General features: G+C 40.6%; 2 protein-coding genes across 3 annotated transcripts in view; one reads left to right on the top strand and one right to left on the bottom strand.

Moving 5' to 3' along the window:
• The window catches only part of LOC114647575 (solute carrier family 35 member D3), a 1087183-nt gene that overhangs the window by 395897 nt on the left and 671899 nt on the right, over positions 1 to 19387 (bottom strand). The gene's annotated exons all lie outside the window — the stretch shown is intronic.
• LOC114642519 (A-kinase anchor protein 7) overlaps positions 1 to 19387 on the top strand; it is a 292389-nt gene that overhangs the window by 75626 nt on the left and 197376 nt on the right. For both annotated transcript variants that reach the window (XM_051924153.1, XM_051924151.1), the window contains exon 7: positions 12084 to 12231. In XM_051924153.1, the coding sequence (XP_051780113.1) occupies positions 12084 to 12231 (148 nt within the window). The remainder of the gene's footprint in view (positions 1 to 12083; positions 12232 to 19387) is intronic.

Here is a 19387-nt window from a genome sequence, read left to right on the forward strand (position 1 = left end):
AAAATCTCACCCTAAAGACCATTTACTATTCTTTGCTATGAATCCCTTCTTTAAATTATTTATTGTTAAAATGCACACATTTTTTATACATCTAGAGTGTGTCTGCAAGCCAGACAATCCTCAGCATGGTAGAATAGTGTACTTAAGGGATGTAGGCAGGTCAGGTTCATATTTTCAGGGTATGGATTGGGATCATTGTGCTGTGGTGGTCAGGCTATAACATAGAGTGGAGCTGGGTGCATTTCCCTTCCTCTTTCTTAGTGTTTGTCCTGTTCCCTCCTATCTATGTCCGTTGCTATGCAACACTAATTACATAAAAATCACAAAATGGGAGAAAGAGGAGAAATAAGAAGGGGGGAACGATGGCATTGTTTTATCATTGTGTACTTTGTGCCTTTGCAACAGCTACCATTTTGAACTGGGTCTATGCAGAGGCATTTCGTGTCTTTTGCTTTAACCTCTTTTTGGATTCTGTTTTTTGGTTATTTTTATGATAATTTACCAATAAGCAATGACTGCTTTACTTTTTACGTCATGTGCCTTCAGAAGTCAGCTAATCCTGATTCAATTTAGCTCCCTGAGTGCAGGCTCATAGCACCATAACTTGTTCAGAGGCAAATTACCTAATACACACAAATAAAAGCACAGCTTAGTTCAAAAATAGCAATTTCCAACTGAATGATGTCACACTACAGCTTTATGAATTGGCTTTTCATCTGAATAAGCTAGATTTGTGGAGCTGTGCTATGTGTAGTCTCATGTCTGTCATTTGCATTGGGAAATAACATGACCATGTAGTTAAAGTAAATTCACTGTTGTTTCTTAGCAAGTCTGCTATCCAGAAAAGTAATTGAAACATGCAGGTTAAGAGCAGCTGTTTCCTTCTAATCTTCTCTTCCCCTTCCACTATGCATGCATGTAAAGACTACCCATTAATTGCCAAGCTGTTATTAAAGGCTTTAGTTAGAGTTAAATGCAGCCACTGTCAGCAGATGGTGCATTACAGTTTACTGAAGTTGCTATAGCAAGTTATTCAATACACAGTTTCACAGCTGAAGCACATCTTAGAGTGTGCTTCTGTTTACACAGCATTTGGACCCTAACCATCATGTGTTAACAGGACTGTTACACACATACTGTATTTGCTCAATACACTCTGCCACGTTACACTTTGTCATCACTTAAAATATTGGATTTTACCATCTAAAGATTTTATTCAAATAGACATTGTTTGAAATGTATATGGATGAACTATGACCTGACTTAAGCAGTAAGATATTGTATACATCAGCTGAACTTAAAATACTATATATACAGTGGAACCTCGAGATACGAGCACCTCTGTATACGAGAAATTCAAAATACAAGGAAAGTATGAGCGAAAAATTCAGCTCTAAATACGAGCATTGGTTCACGTAACGAGCCACGAGCCAGGCTGTGGGTATAGCTCGCGGCTTAGCAAGGGGGCGTGGTAGCAGTTGCGAGCCGCGATCTGCGGTGTCTGCGTTTCTCACTTAAGTGCACAGGTGGGAAACTGCCCACATCCATGATTGTTCCTGTGGCTGATGGGCTAGAGAGAGAGAGAGAGAGAGCAGGCAGGCAGAGAGAGAGCAGGCAGGCAGGCAAGTGCAGGCTCGCGTGTAGCTGAACAGGCGAGCCAAACAGCTGAAGCAGGACGGTGTAGAGAAGGTCAGCTGCATTAAGAGTGTCTCGCCTGTTTTAGAGCCCGCATGGGAGAAATAGGTGAGACGCTAACAGAGAAGAAGCACCGGGGATTGTCATCTGTTTTTAAAGACTGCTTCTTGTTGACGTTTTAACCTCGTGTTAAAGGATTGTTATTCTTGTGTATTTTAAACCTCCACTTCACAACTGTTTTAAGGATTATTTATTTAAAGATTTATTGAATGCTCTACTGCACTTTGGACACCTGTTTTGATTCTTTTAATAATCAGTTATATTATTTACCAGTGTTATTTATTAAAGGTAGACTACAGTATATATAATTTATCAGTGTTATTTATTAGGAAAATTGATTTTTATGTTAATATATTTGGGGTGCAGAACGGATTAACTGGATTTCCATTATTTTCAATGGGGAAGTTTGTTCTAGATACGAGAAATTCGCTATACAAGCTCAGTTCTGGAACGAATTAAACTCGTATCTAGAGGTTCCACTGTATATATACTAATAATAATAATAAATTACATTTATATAGTGCTTTTCTCAGTACTCAAAGCTCTATCCACACAGGGAGCAACTGGGAAGCGAACCCACAATCTTCCACAGTCTCCTTACTGCAAAGCAGCAGCACTACCACTGCGCCACCTGTGAGTATATATACTGTATCTATAGAGGTGTATGTGTATATATATATATATATATATATATATATATATATATATAAAAAATATATAAAAAATATAGTACGTGAATGTATATATATATATACAGTATATACAGTGCAGTTGTATCCTCAAACCCACCCCATTTGGACAACTGTGTCATTCAGGAAGTGTTCACCCATCAATAAATAATTATGCGGCATATGCTATGCCGCGGGTTGGTTAGTATTAAATATTCGTATTATTATTCATAATTTATTTTGGGAAATTCAGAATTGCTACTGCCCATATCGGGCCAAGGCATTGGGCAGTTTTATGGGGTGTGTATACAGTGCATCCGGAAAGTATTCACAGTGCATCACTTTTTCCACATTTTGTTATGTTACAGCCTTATTCCAAAGTGGATTAAATTCATTTTTTCCTCAGAATTCTGCACACAACACCCCATAATGACAACATGAAAAAAGTTTACTTGAGGTTTTTGCAAATTTATTAAAAATAAAAAAATTGAGAAAGCACATGTACATAAGTATTCACAGCCTTTGCCATGAAGCTCAAAATTGAGGTCAGGTGCATCATGTTTACCCTGATCATCCTGGAGATGATTCTGCAGCTTAATTGGAGTCCACCTGTGGTAAATTCAGTTGATTGGACATGATTTGGAAAGGCACACACCTGTCTATATAAGGTCCCACAGTTGACAGTTCATGTCAGAGCACAAACCAAGCATGAAGTCAAAGGAATTGTCTGTAGACCTCCGAGACAGGATTGTCTCGAGGCACAAATCTGGGGAAGGTTACAGAAAAATTTCTGCTGCTTTGAAGGTCCCAATGAGCACGGTGGCCTCCATCATCCGTAAATGGAAGAAGTTCGAAACCACCAAGACTCTTCCTAGAGCTGGCCGGCCATCTAAACTGAGCGATTGGGGGAGAAGGGCCTTAGTCAGGGAGGTGACCAAGAACCCGAGGGTCACTCTGTCAGAGCTCCAGAGGCCCTCTGTGGAGAGAGGAGAACCTCCCAGAAGGACAACCGTCTCTGCAGCAATCCACCAATCAGGCCTGTGTGGTAGAGTGGCCAGATGGAAGCCACTCCTTAGTAAAAGGCACATGGCGGCCCGCCTGGAGTTTGCCAAAAGGCACCTGAAGGACTCTCAGACTATGAGAAAGAAAATTCTGTGGTCTGATGAGACAAAGATTGAACTCTTTGGTGTGAATGCCAGGCGTCACGTTTGGAGGAAACCAGGCACTGCTCATCACCAGGCCAATACCATCCCTACATTGAAGCATGGTGGTGGCAGCATCATGCTGTGGGGATGTTTTTCAGCGGCAGGGACTGGGAGACTAGTCCGGATAAAGGGAAATATGACTGCAGAAATGGACAGAGACATCCTGGATGAAAACCTGCTCCAGAGCGCTCTTGACCTCAGACTGGGGCGACAGTTCATCTTTCAGAAGGACAACGACCCTAAGCACACAGCCAAGATATCAAAGGAGTGGCTTCAGGACAACTCTGTGAATGTCCTTGAGTGGCCCAGACTTGAATCCGATTGAACATCTCTGGAGAGATCTTAAAATGGCTGTGCACCGACGCTTCCCATCCAACCTGATGGAGCTTGAGAGGTGCTGCAAAGAGGAATGGGCGAAACTGGCCAAGGATAGGTGTGCCAAGTTTGTGGCATCATATTCAAAAAGACTTGAGGCTGTAATTGCTGCCAAAGGTCCATCGAAAAAGTATTGAGCAAAGGCTGTGAATACTTATGTACATGTGATTTCTCAGTTTTTTTATTTTTAATAAATTTGCAAAATCCTCAAGTAAACTTTTTTCACATTGTTATTATGGAGTGTTGTGTGTAGAATTCTGAGGAAAAAAATGAATTTAATCCATTTTGGAATAAGGCTGTAACATAACAAAATGTGGAAAAAGTGATGCACTGTGAATACTTTCCGGATGCACTGTATATGTATATATATATATACAGTTTATATATATATACAGTGATCCCTCGCTATATCGCGCTTCGCCTTTCGCGGCTTCACTCCATCGCGGATTTTATATGTAAGCATATTTAAATATATATCGCGGATTTTTCGCTGCTTCGCGGGTTTCTGCGGACAATGGGTCTTTTAATTTCTGGTACATGCTTCCTCAGTTGGTTTGCCCAGTTGATTTCATACAAAGGACGCTATTGGCAGATGGCTGAGAAGCCACCCAACTTACTTTCTCTCTCTCTCTCTCTCTCTCTTGCGCTGACGTAGGGGGGTGTGAGCAGGGGGGCTGTGTGCAGCTGCTTCCTGAAGGACATGCTGCATGGTGCTTCGCATACTTAAAAGCTCAAAGGGCACGTATTGATTTTTGACTTTGTTTTTCTGTGGCTCTCTCTCTCTCTCTCTCTCTTCCTGCTCCTGACATAGGGGGTGTGAGCTGCCGCCTTCAACAGCTTTGTACCGGCGGTGCTTCGCATACTTAAAAGCCAAAAAACCCAATTGATTTTTTTTTGACTGCTTGCTTTGCACTCCTTTGAAAAGGAAGATATGTTTGCATTCTTTTAATTGTGAGACAGAACTGTCATCTCTGTCTTGTCATGGAGCACAGTTTAAACTTTTGAAAAAGAGACAAATGTTTGTTTGCAGTGTTTGAGTAACGTTCCTGTCTCTCTACAACCTCCTGTGTTTCTGCGCAAATCTGTGACCCAAGCATGACATTCTAAAAATAACCATATAAACATATGGTTTCTACTTCGCGGATTTTCTTATTTCGCGGGTGGCTCTGGAACGCAACCCCCGCGATGGAGGAGGGATTACTGTATATATATATATATATATATATATATATATATATATATATATTGGGGAAGCCACCCATATAATTTCTCAGGCTGCAAAAGGCTTTGATAAATAGCACTGATGTGAATGAGTTAGAGTCCAAAACTGAACTGATAAGTTAAGCCAAAGATGGCTGCTTTAAAGTGCCGTGGTATTTAGGCTGGAACCGGAAGTGATGTCTTTCTTGGAGTCAGAACCGAAAGTGATGTCTTTCTTGAGGTCAGAACCGGAAGTGATGCCTTTCTTTGGGCAGAACCGGAAGAGACGTCCCTCTTGAGGCCAGAACCGGAAGTGACATCTTTCTTGGGGACGTAGCCCGAAATGATGTCTTCAAAGCTGGATCAGATAGAATCACCCGTATTTGGTCTGCAGAAATAACAGAGGCAGGTTTAGTGCACCCTGCCACCCCCTGGCCTGGTGTGGAGTTACCTTCATTAGGTCCATTCAGCTTCCTCCTAAACGCACGTGTGTGACACGGCCCCCGGTTGTAATATGACCAAGCTGTGCGCTGAGCTTACTCTTGAGCATGCAACGTATAGTTGGCCATGTGAAAAGCAATCTTGCCTCAAATCAATGCCAACCTTTTGTAGGGTCTGTCCCTGAGACTTATTAATTGTCATTGCGAAGCAGAGCTTTACTGGAAATTGGAGGCGTTTGAATTGAAATGGGTTTCATCGATAACTTCGCATCCAGCTTTTGAGAGTTTAAACATTCATAAATATCAAAGTGTGCACCACTCAAATCGTCACCTGTGAATCTAAGATGTTTAAGAGGCATTGGCGCTTGTCCAAAAGTGTAAAATATTTGGCTGTTTCGGTACACTTGAAAGCGACAACCGAACAATTCAGCGGCAGCCATCAACTCACATGCAGAACCATAGGTGAAGGGCTTAAGCATTTCACTCTTATAGTGCACCTGTGTAGTATAATTATCTCCTGTACTGTCATCAGTCCACACCTTGAACCTGTCCCAATAATTCAATACATAAGACACAATGTTCCTCCGCATATCAAGAGTGAGCCTGATATGGCCGTGCAATATGTATGTAATACAGAGAATGGAAAAGGCAGTCGCCATCTCCGGGCATGGAAACCACTCGGTAAGTGACAGTTCTTTGATCGATGGTGATCACCTCGATAGATATGTTATTGGGGGTACGGTTGGAACGATAAAGGAAATGGGTACCTGAACAATGTAAACTAAGTCTAAAATACCTACACAATAACTATAATCGTAATAAACGAACAATAAAACAGTGGAGAAGCCGTGGATTAAATAAAAAGGCTGCAGTTATCAGCAGGGAGACGTGAAATACCATGGCGAAGCAAGGAAGGGAATGAAGATACCGGAGCAATGAACGACCTTATATAGGCAGGCAGCCAACTACGTGGGAGGCGTGGAGATGGGGAACCCAACGCCGCCTCACACGGCGACCAAGCTGCAGGCTATGGACGTATATATGTACGAAAGTAGGATTCAGTTAGCTTTGGGAACCCGCGTACCAAATTTCTTGAAGATGGGCCCATAAGTAACAAAGACCGTTGGAAAGTTCAATATGGCGGCCGACAGTGGCGTCATACCACCGAAATAAGTACATACATCGGTTTCGGTTAGCGCAGGGAAGCCGCCTACCAAATTTCATGAAGATGGGGCCATAAATAAGAAAGTTTAACATGGTGGACGTTGTCGACCGTTATGACCATTACGCATAGAATTTCAAAATGAAACATGCTTAACTTTTGTAAGCAAGCTGTAAGGAATGAGCCTGCCAAATTTCAGCCTTCGACCTACACGGGAAGTTGGAGAATTAGTGATGAGTGAGTCAGTGAGGGCTTTGCCTTTTATTAGTATAGATTCGGTTTCCCCTTCCTTGTAAGATCAGTCAAGGGTGTTGCTCTCTCCGAAAAACGGGGTACAAACTGGCTATAGTAGCCTGTTAAACCGAGAAAGGCCTGAACCTGCCTCTTGGTTATCAGACAGGGCCAATTAAATATGGCATCTACTTTGGAACACTGTGGTTGCACCATACCCCAGCCCACTAGGTAGCCCAAATATTTGTCCTCGATCAAACCAAAGAAGCATTTGTCATTTAGGCCGGAACCGGAAGTGGTGTCTTTCTTGGGGCTAGAACTGAAGTGATGTCTTTCTTGGGCCCGGAACCAGAAGTGATGTCTTTCTTGGGGGGCCGGTACTGGAATTGACGTTGTCAAGGCTGAATCAGGTAGAATCAGTCGCATTTGGTCTGCAGAAAAAACAGAGGCAGGTTTAGTGCACCCTGCCACCCCCTGGCCTGGCGTGGAGTTACCTGCATTAGGTCCATTCAGCTTCCTCCTAAGCGCACGTGTGTGACAATATATAGTGTGTATATATACGGTATCGATAGGTATATGATAGATATATATATATATATGTATATGATATATATATTGTGACAATAATACAACATAGACATAAAGATTTGGGGCAGCCACCCATATATAGTTTTCCAAGCTGCAAAAGTTTAAGTGTTTTTTTAAGCAGGATGTGCATAGAACAGAGTCCACAACTGAACTGACTACAATAGACAAAGATGGAGGCTTTAAAGGTCCGTAGGGGAAATGATGTCATCAAAAGGGCTAGAACCAGAAGTGACGTCAGCAAAGGGGCCGGCTTCAGAAGTGACGTCAGCAAAGGGGCCGGCTTCGGAAGTGACATCAGCAAAGGGGCCGGCTCTGGAAGTGACGTCAGCAAAGGGGCCGGCTCCGGAAGTGATGTATTCTGAGACGCCGGAATCTTGCAGGATTTCCTGGTAAAGGTCTTCAGGTAACTGAGAAATACAGTCACCGCACTCTGCCGCCCCCTGGTCGGATGTTTTATTACCATTACTCAGACCCTTTAGCTGCCTCCTACTTGCACGTGTGTGACAAGGCCTCCCCCCAGCCCAGACCCATCGGGTTGGGCGTCCTGCACCGAGTGGTCATGTGCACGAGAGAGAGCATCAGTGTTGGCATGGAGAGAGCCCTTACAATGAATTAGCGAAAACTTGTAAGGTTGGAGGTCAAGAAACCACCTAGTGATCCGTGGATTCGACTCTTTGTGAAGGACCATCCACTGTAAGGGAACATGATCCGTCACCAAAGTGAACTCCTGGCCCAAGAGGTAGTACCTCAACTGCGTAATCGCCCATTTAATCGCAAAGGTTTCCCGTTCCACCGCTGCATACCCGGTCTCCCGATCCACAGTTTCCGGGTCAGGAATATGACGGAGTGTTCAACACCATCGACGCTTTGGCTCATCATGGCCCCCTGGCCTGTGTCTGAAGCGTCCGTCTGGAGAATAAAAGGGAGAGAAAAATTAGGAGCCTTTAATATTGGTACTGAAGTAAGAGCCTGTTTTAAGTCACAGAATGTAGTGTCTGCCTTGTCAGGCCATACCACATGATTCGGAGCCCTCTTCTTTGTTGGATCAGTCAAGGACGCCACTCTCTCTGAAAACCTAGGTACAAACCGGTGGTAGTACCCGGCTAATCCGAGAAATGCTTGGACTTGCCACTTGTTTCGCGGACGGGACCATTTTAAAATGGCATCTGTTTTTGAACACTGTGGTTTCACAGTACCCTGACCCACCAGGTAGCCAAAATACTGTATTTAGCCTCTTTCAGTCCAAAGAAACATTTCTTGTGATTGATACAAAGCCCAGCTTCTCCTAGTGTCTGCAATACTGCAGTGACCTGCTGTATGTGTTCCTTCCATGTGCTGGAATAGATGATGACGTCATCCAGATAGGCAGCACTATATGCATTATGGGGTTGGAGCACTTTGTCCACCAGACGAGATGGAGGCTTTAAAGGCCCGTAGAGGAAAGTATGTCATCAAAAGGGCCGGCTTCGAAAGTGACGTCAGCAAAAGGGCCGGCTCCGGAAGTGACGTCAGCAAAGGGGCCGGGTCCGGAAGTGATGTCTTCTGAGGTCCCGGAATCTTGCAGGAATTCCCAGAAAAGGTCTGTAGGGAACTGAGAAAGACAGTCAGCGCACTCCGCCGCCCCCTGGTCGAATGTTTTATTACCATTACTCAGACCCTTTAGCTGTCTCCTACTCGCACGTGTGTGACAATATATATGCTAGTAGTTGGTCATTAAATTCTTAATACATGCATCTCTATAAATCTGATTGATAATATACAGTAATGTTTACTATTGTACAGTGGAACCTCAAGATACGAGTTTAATTCGTTCCAGCACTGAGCTTGTATAGCGAATTTCTCGTATCTAGAACAAACTTCTCCATTGAAAATAATGGAAATCCAGTTAATCCGTTCCGCACCCCAAATATATTAACATAAAAATCCATTTTCCTAACAAATAACACTGATAAATTATATATACTGTAGTCTACCTTTAATAAATAACACTGGTAAATAATAACTGATTATTAAAAGAATCAAAACAGGTGTCCAAAGTGCAGTAGAGCATTCAATAAATCTTTAAATAAATAATCCTTAAAACAGTTGTGAAGTGGAGGTTTAAAATACACAAGAATAACAATCCTTTAACACGAGGTTAAAACGTCAAAAGGATGCAGTCTTTAAAAAACAGATGACAATCCCCGGTGCTTCTTCTCTGTTAGCGTCTCGCCTGCGGGCTCTGCAACAGGCGAGACACTCTTAATGCAGCTGACCTTCTCTACACCGTCCTGCTTCAGCTGTTTGGCTCGCCTGTTCAGCTACACGCGAGCCTGCGCAGGCTCGCTCTCCCGCACCGACTTCCTGAATGCCTGCCTGCCTTCTCTCTCTCTCTCTCTCTCTCTCTCTCTCCTTTTACTTCTTCTCCCCCTTAACCGGCTCGCGCTTCTCTATATATGCGGGGAGGACATGGCAGCTGCAGCCCATCAGCCACAGGAACAATCATGGATGTGGGCAGTTTCCCACCTGTGCACTTAAGTGAGAAACGCAGACACCGCAGATCGCGGCTCGCAACTGCTACCACGCCCCCTCGCTAAGCCGCGAGCTATACCCACAGCCTGGCTCGTTACGCGAGCCAATGCTCGCATTTAGATCTGAATTTTTCGCTCATACTTTCCTCGTATTTTGAATTTCTCGTATACAGAGGTGATCGTATCTCGAGGTTCCACTGTATTTGGTTGCTACTTCATTCAACTCAGTTGTAAGAATCCTCATCCGCCTACTACATTACAATTGGGCATGTTTACTAGAAAGTCTTGTGTATGGCAACCCTTTATTAATGTCTTTAAATTAAATGTTGATCACATTCAGTTACTGTAAACATTTTAGGAATTGCAGTAATCTCTGTCTTTTGACTTGCAGCTCTGCATTCCATTATTTTCTTTTTTTTTTTTCTTTTTCTTTTTTAGGCAAACAGGATGTGATTGGGTCTTTGTCTAAATACATGTACTTTATCAAAATGCATATATTTAAAATATATGATCTGTATAATATTATAAGACATTGTAACAATCTTCTTAAAGTATATTAAAAATATGCATATACACTGTATTTGTTAGCCAAAAGTATGTATGATTTTGCCTGCTATATATTTATATAATACTAGCTGAAATACCCAGCGTTGCCTGGAAGAAAAATAAAGTGTTTTTTTTTTTTAATTGTTTGAGAAAAATATAATTAAAAAACCACAACTTTAAAAATAAAAATAAATTAACAAACAATGAAAACTCACTAATGTGCTTGTGTTGCGGTCTTGTATGTATGTTATCATCCAGTTGATGCTCGGAACTGGCCAACTCTATTTAATTTCAGAAGCAACAGGGGCATGGTGGTGCTCAAACATAAAGAATGCTGGCATTCACTTCCAGTTTGCCCTCTGATGGTCGTTCCGAGTATCAACTGGACGATAACATGCATACAACACCGTAAGATCACCCCTCCCACCCTACCTAGAAGGGGGTGAGTTAGGGTTGATTTCACCATACAGTATTTTTAGTCGACCAATGAGAAACGTGTACCAAGTTTAATGAAAATCGCTCCAGCCGTTCGGAAGTGATGCTTTAACATACATACATACATACTGTACATACATACATTGACTTATATATATATATATATATATATATATATATATATATATATATATATATAGATTGAATTAAATTTCTGATTATTTAATTGTAAAGTTCAGTTACCTAGGGTATAATGTCTGGAAGGTTACAGAATTTGCATAAATAGAGGAATACATTTTTATTTAAGATCTTCTACTCTTTAATCAAAGGAAAATAATAGAGTATGGTTTCTTCTTCACCTCAGGCATTGTCACTGTAATAATAAATGTCTTTTAATAATATGATAATTTTCATGGGTAGAAGATATACTTTTTATGTCTACTATTTTTTTTTCTTTCTTTTCATTCCAAGCAATTATTGAGTTCAAGATGTAAACACCTTGCAAGTCCAGGGTATAATATCACACTCTGTTGGACAAAAAAGTTATCAATCTTTCCATCCAACTATCCATTATTGGGGCCATTTGGGGCTGGGGAATATCCTAGCAGCTTCAGTCCCAAGGCAGGAATTAGCTCTGTGATACCAGTCCATCACAGAGCTTACTTACATAAAGACCCACACTCACTCATTTATCATCAGCCTAGGAGGTATAGACAAGAATATATGTTTCACATTATAGTTAACTGTGACACCAGCCACCACTCCATTTGCAAGCAGGTAGATTTAATATTCTGTCTTGCTTAGTTTCCTTTGATTAGCACAAGAATTTCTCTACTGCACACTTTCAGAAAGCCATACTGCAGTCTTATTACCTGTGATGTGTTGTGAGACAGTACCTTCCATATGTTCTTACTAGAACTAGTGCTTACTAGAAACGCCTCTAATCTAGTATGTATCTACAGTATGAATAAAAAAAATGTACATTTTTGTAAAGTTAATGTTTCTTTTGCTTATTATCCTGAAAATAGGGCATAAAGAAGCTTGACCCAAAGCTATATAAGAATTTTGAAAATCAAAACTTTGGTAACGAGAAGCTGGTTAATTTGGACCTTTGCTCCATGTTGAAGAAAAAACAACCAAATGGCTACTATCACTGCGAGGCATCCATTACTGTTGGTAAGTTAGACTGTGTACATAAATTATATACTTAGTGAACATCACATACTGAATGCACTGTATATTTACTGTATGTACACTGACAGTGATATGCCATCTCAACATAGATTAAAGTAGTGATGATCACCATAGTATGAAACAAGCAGCTTTTTGTACCAATTAAAGCATATCAAATGCTATATTGATGGAGAACTACACCAAAAAGTGACACTTCAAATACCAACTAGTCACTGAATACCTAGCCCACATTACACTGTGTTCCTTGCAGGCTCTTCTGTCAGTTAATTCTTTGGCCACATAGCTTGAGTTCGGACTCATGTTCTGGTCAGGACTGCTTTTTACACCTGTCATAGCTCATCTCTGCTTGGGCTCAAACCCAGTCTATTGTGCTAATAGCCTCATTAAACGCCAATAAGCACAATGGGCATAAGTGGCTATTCTGTAACCCAGGCTGGTAGTATTTATGTTATCTGCAGAGGCTAGTATCACAGACTTGTTGAACAAACATTTTTACATTTCCATATACACTGAATAATTTGAAAGCAGTAACTGAACTTCATTGAGACATTTCTGCATTTTAAAAAAACAGTGAAATTGGTATATGTCCATCCATCCATCAATCAGTCTTCACAAGCAGCTTATCTAGGGCATGGTCATGGGGCAGCTGGAGTGCAAACCAGGAACAATCCCTGGACAGGGCACCAGAGCATCACAGGGTGAACCCACATGCACTCCCATGCACACACAAGGGCCAATTTAGCAACATCAGGCCATCTAAACTGCATGACTTTGAACTATGGGTGGAAACTGGAGCACCCAGAGGAAACCCACATGGCGAATATACAAACTCCACACAGGTCCTACCATGATGCCACCGTGCTGCCCCTTGGTATTTGTATGCATGTTTCTATAAAATAATTGGTAATGTAATCAAAAAAATGAACAACACTTAAAAGATTATCTGTGAATGGACTTTCAAAGTGACAAAGACAGGCTTTCCGTGGATGAAAAAGATACTTAATGTTAATTTGTGTCATCTTACATTTTATATTACAATTATTTCTTTTATGTACCATTTCATCTTTGACATGTTTCATAATATTTTAGTGCAATTTTTTTTATTAAATGTTAATTCAATAAGAATATCATTTTCAAAATTTAGCACACGTATATTTTTTCTGGATGTTTTGACAAATGTTTTTTTTTAGTATGTAAAACTATATTAAGGCGGACAGCATACACCATGAAAGCATCAAGATGTATTACTCATATTGTAAATCCTGACAGCAGAAACAGCTGAGGGAAGTTTATCACTGACAATAACACTGTATATATTTTCTGATCAGCACTTTGGATGTGAAAAAAAGTGATTTGGCACTGTTTTCTTCTTCGGTTAATGTGACCTTTATTTCAGTAACAACTACAGTATATTACTCAACAGCATGAGCAAATGTAAAAAGATGCATTCAGAAGTTGAAGAAAAAAATGAAAGAAACTGCACAAAAATAATTACATTTAAACTGAAGCACTGATGAAGTTAAGACATTTTTCTTTCTACTTTGTGAAAAACTTTAAAAAACACTTTTCAAGAAACCAAAATATCAACTGGTGCATATGCAAGTGAAAAATGAACTGGGATCAAAAGTTTAAATATTTTCATGGTTATTATTTTACTTTTGGGACTCATCTGTTTCTGAAAATGAAATCAGGTCACATTTTAGCATTTTAAATGTACATGTTAAATGAATGCAGTACAGTATTTTATTTTTGAATTGATATGTATGTGAAGAAGATGCTTACCCTGAACATGCTGTCTATATTAAAACATAGTCACGGATGTTTTTACTTTATTATTTCTGTCACTAAACATAATTATGATTATACTATGATATTAAGATTAATTAAATACAACTATTTAGGCGAATGCTTGCTGAATTCTTACGCAATGGTCATTTGCTTCAGTTTAGCATTAATGTCTGGTTATGAAAAGGTATATACCTTGTAGCTAGGAGACAATGTCATTTTTTTTCATCCATTCACTTACATATGTTGACAATCTGTACTAGTCATTTATTATGGCACATTGCTTGCAGATCTCAGCCCTATAATTGAGAATGACAGCTTCAGAGTGGTTTAGCTCAAACACTGCAGTGGTAATTCATCATGAGCCTAGCATAAGTGGAGAAAAATATTGGTGGCAGTTACCAAAGAGGATGGTTTGTTAAAGAATCATGTAGGTTATTAGTTCTATTCTGGCTGTAGAATATAATATAGTACCTTTTGGTGCAGTCTTGGACATTTACTAAGACATTTTTGTGGGAACATTGTTAGTCTGCATATGCTGGAATGGTTATGTAGATAGACAGGATAAGTCTGTCTTTATTCAAGAACTGTAGACATTCAGAAGTTTGGGTTAACTCCAATTATGTTTGTCCTTCTGGAGGTTATTTCCCCTTCTTTTGCTAAGGAGCCTTTGCCATGTGCTTTCTCTAAGATATTAGAAGGACATACTGTATGAAACGGTTGTGTTAAGATAAGGTTATGCATTCAGAATTAATCTACTGCTTCTAAATTAGGGTTGATTTGAGGTTTTACGGGATGCAAGGTTGCCAGTTCTTTGTACAAAGTATATGAATGAGGTTGTAATGGCTAAACCACTCAACCGGAACGGCAACTACACCACCAAGACCCGTGGCCTGGCTAGCTGAAGAACGTTAGACCCGACCAGCTGTACTTCTTCCAAATAAACTTCCCCAGTCGATGGTAAAGTAATCATAAAGCAAACAGTTTGTAAAATAATAATGTGTATATATATTAACTAGGGGGTTCACCCCTGCTCGCTTCGCTCGCCAGCCACTTCATGTCTCTGTCGCTCGCGTTGTGAAGAGGGGGGCTAAATGCACCCCAAGGAGATGCGGTCACTCCTCCGAAACCCCTTCTTAAACGATGATATAATGGGAAACAAATCTAGTTTTTTTTGCCTCCTCTTTGTTCAATCAGCTGCTGGCTTGCTCCTGCTGCTGCCATGCCATGTAATCTGCATCTTGCACAGCGCTTCAAACATTTAAAAGCCTGTACAGCAGCTGTCCTACTCTTTGTGTTTTATTTTCTGAAAATCTAGCATCACATTAAAGTTCGATAAATTCTGAAAAGAATGATACCAAACATATACAGGTGCTGGTCATAAAATTAGAATATCATGACAAAGTTGATTTATTTCAGTAATTCCATTCAAAAAGTGAAACTTGTATATTAGATTCATTCATTACACACAGACTGATGTATTTCAAATGTTTATTTCTTTTAATGTTGATGATTATAACTGACAACTAATGAAAGTCTCAAATTCAGTATCTCGGAAAATTAGAATATTGTGAAAAGGTTCAATATTGAAGACACCTGGTGCCACACTCTAATCAGCTAATTAACTCAAACCAACTGAGGAAGCATGTACCAGAAATTAAAAGTCCCATTGTCCAGAGTGAAGCCGCTAAAGTCGAAGCGCGATATAATGAGGGATTACTGTACAGTATAATCATAAAATGATAAGCTTTACCTCACTAATTGTTACACATTTATACGGATAAAATAATTATTTTGCATTCATATGGATAAAATAATTGTCATACATTCATACGGATAGAAACAGTAAGGCCCCAACAGGTACCTTTGCCTAGGGCCCCCAAAAACCTAAGAACGGCCCTGCCTTTGCTACACATATAACCGCTTGTGTAAAGCAGGTAGATTCAAAGCTCGGATGCTAGTGCATCACCATCTTTTGTAATGGTGTTGTGATTATATTATGTGTGGAATCATTGTTGATTTATTGTGACCAGCAACAGATGTCTTTTACAATGATAGTATGGTGTTACCAATAAAACTAGCAAAGAAAATGGCCACTCCCCCTAGGAAAGCTGAACACAAAATTATATAAAATTAAGTAAATTAAAATAACACTAGTGCTGCAAAAAGAAACAGAGCTACTTTGCAGGACCTCTAACAGGTTTTTAACATAAGTGTCGTAAGAAAATCAATGAGCATTTGTGGTAATGTGCATTTGTTTGTGAAAAAGAAGGACAAAAAAGTATAAAGAAAGGAAACTTGTCTTCTTCTTTTCTTTTAGATAATGCAGAGAGACGTCTTTGCTGACGGTGTGAGCGCCTGTTGGGGAGTGTTGCGGCGGGTCTCGTGTAGAGTGGAAAGGCGGCCCTGGCATTGTCTGTCATCCGCTCGAGCGCGTGCCTCGAAGAGCAAAAGAAAGTGCGAAGCGCCTTAATATTAGTTTGCCGTGGTTTAGAAATGGGATCCCGTATTTGCAGTTGTCTGGGCTGTAGGAAAAAAAAAATTAAAAGTGCTTACATTCACTTAAGGTAGTAGCGCAGTCCGCGTCTCAAAGGCCGGCACAGCTACACGTGCGCGTGCTGGCTGCTCAAATTTTTATTGTAATTGTGTGGGACAGGAGATGCCACCTTACACAGATACGTTATGTCATCGCATGCCAACGGAGGGATGACTTAGAGCAGTTTAATTGGTCGGCATGAGGGTGCCGAATACAAAAGGGAATTACGACCTCTAGAGGGGGTCTTCTGGCTTGATCTTGCTAACAGAAAGGTACTTGATAGAACTCCGCCTTGAATTTACCAAGCACTACGGCTTGTGCCTTGATTATTGTAAATATTCTTTTTTCTTGTATATATAATTTGATAAATATCTCTCGGATTAACTTTGGTGGAGTTATTTATTGGGTTGTGGTTATTGGTGCACTGTTTATTTTTGTATATACACTTTTTCTGTATTTTGAATATTTTTGTTTTGGTGAATCCTGTACTAAACACTGTTTGAAGGAGCAGCGTCCTGACTTGGAGCACTGTGGGGGAAGGCAGCTTCATGTTGGTTTTTGTGTATACAGTATATGGTTTTCACTAGTTTGTGTGCATTATTCTTTTTCATTTGGGACTTTCAGTCAGCACTTTAAATACTGTATATAGTCATAATTTTTGGGCTCCATTTAATTACTGTTTTTGTGTGTCCTTTGCGGTATTGGACTGTGTATTGATATATAAATTCCGCAGGACATTATTTTTGTTTTTCTTTAAGTGTACCTGTAAATAAAACCTCTTTATTTTTCAAAAAGCCCAACCCTTTTTGTGTCCGTGTCACCCTGTCTTACACCATCATCCTGGTCACACTCGGTCCCCCTTTTGTGAGAAAATGGCTGACAATGCTATGTCATTTCAATCACGGCATTTATTGGAGCTTTATTTCAGTCTGCCGTCTCAGATTGACACATGCTGATCCTCTCTAATGACATCATAGCTTTTTTTGTTATTGTTCTTGGTAGGAAGTTTGTGGGTGACCATTTTGGAACTGATTGCATCTTTAAATGGCTTTAACCATCATCTAACACTTGATCTGTGTGTTGCCTTGAAAATATATATGTATATATATTTTATATTCATATATACAGTATATATTAGTCCAAATATTAAATCGTTCTTTATGGAGCTACAAGTATGTATGGTGTTAAAATCTTTCTGTTAAGACTTGCTCTTAGTTTTACTAAATTAACTTCTTACTGATTTTTAATATAATTTCACAGGGTTCAATACAAGTTTCTTGAAAGGTACATTAGATTTAAATTTAAGCAGTAGACTTTTCAAATATACAGAGCCCTTTTAAATAAATAAATCCATCATTGGAATGTTTTCACTTCTAATGTTAGCCATATTTGCCTTTTATACTTTAAGAAAACAGAATTACCTGATGTAAATAATTAAAATTTAGAGCTCAAAACTGAACCAAAGGTATTACTAGTCATTATTTTCCATTACAGGCAGTCCCCGAGTTACGTACAAGATAGGGACTGTAGGTTTGTACTTAAGTTGAATTTGTATGTAAGTCGGAACAGGTATGTTATTTTAATAAATGCTATTGTTGACCGACTGTAACCAAGTACTCCGCCAATGAATGATGGAGCTTCACCTCTCTCTGACCTTTTTATTATTTCTACTTTATTTTCAATGGTGATGGTTTTTCTCTTCTTTACTGTATCACCAGCACTTGCATCAGATTTGTGTTTCAGAGACATTCTTGAAAGGTGAAGACAAAAGGTTAAGATGAGCTCTTCTGCACAGCACTGTACAGCTATCACAGCAGGCAGGCATCCCTCGTCAGCACGTCTGGTGTACTGACAAGAGACAACTTCCTGCTATGTACGTAACAGTACAAGCAGGCTTGCTATTGAGAATGAATGGGAGTACCGTGGGGCGGTTCACCACCCACCCACTACACAGTCACCTCCACTACAGTATGCAGCCTGCAGCGTGCGTCCGCCCACTGAAAATGAACACGGTGCAGCCAAAGGCGTGTAGTGAATCACCCACCACCGCCCCCAGCAGCGAAATCGCACCCCTACAGCCACTACTTGCAGCGTCCTCCGGCCAAAGATGATGGAGCGGCAGTTAATGAGGCGCATGTGTCACAGCTGCGGCCTCGTTCGTAAGTTGTAGGTCGGATGTCCGTAAGCTGGGGACTACCTATACTTGATAATATAATCTTCCCTCTTTAAGTACATGAATAGTTGTGAGCACATTTTTTTGTAATGTTCTGATAACTGGTGTCTATTATTTAAGGTCCTATTTTGCAGATGATCAAGTATTGCTTTTCACTTCAGCTAGGTTATCTTAAATCTATACTAATAAAAGGCAAAGCCCTCACTCACTCACTCACTCACTCACTCACTCACTCACTCACTCACTCACTCACTCACTCACTCACTCACTCACTCCCTCCCTCCCTCCCTCCCTCCCTCCCTCACTCACTCCCTCCCTCCCTCCCTCCCTCCCTCCCTCACTCACTCACTCACTCACTCACTCACTCACTCACTCACTCACTCACTCACTCACTCCCTCCCTCCCTCCCTCCCTCCGTAGGTGGAAGGCTGAAATTTGGCAGGCTCATTCCTTACAGCTTACTTACAAAAGTTAGGCAGGTTTCATTTCGAAATTCAAAGCATAACGGTCATAACTGGAACCTATTTTTTTGTCCATATACTGTAATGGACTGTAGCTCGCTGGCCGTGGGAGGCGGGGTTGCGTATCGCGTCATCACGCCTCCCACGTAATCACGTGAACTGACTGTGAAGGAGAAAGGACGG

The sequence above is a fragment of the Erpetoichthys calabaricus genome, chromosome 3 (assembly GCF_900747795.2).
Source record: "Erpetoichthys calabaricus chromosome 3, fErpCal1.3, whole genome shotgun sequence".
Taxonomy (NCBI): domain Eukaryota; kingdom Metazoa; phylum Chordata; class Cladistia; order Polypteriformes; family Polypteridae; genus Erpetoichthys; species Erpetoichthys calabaricus.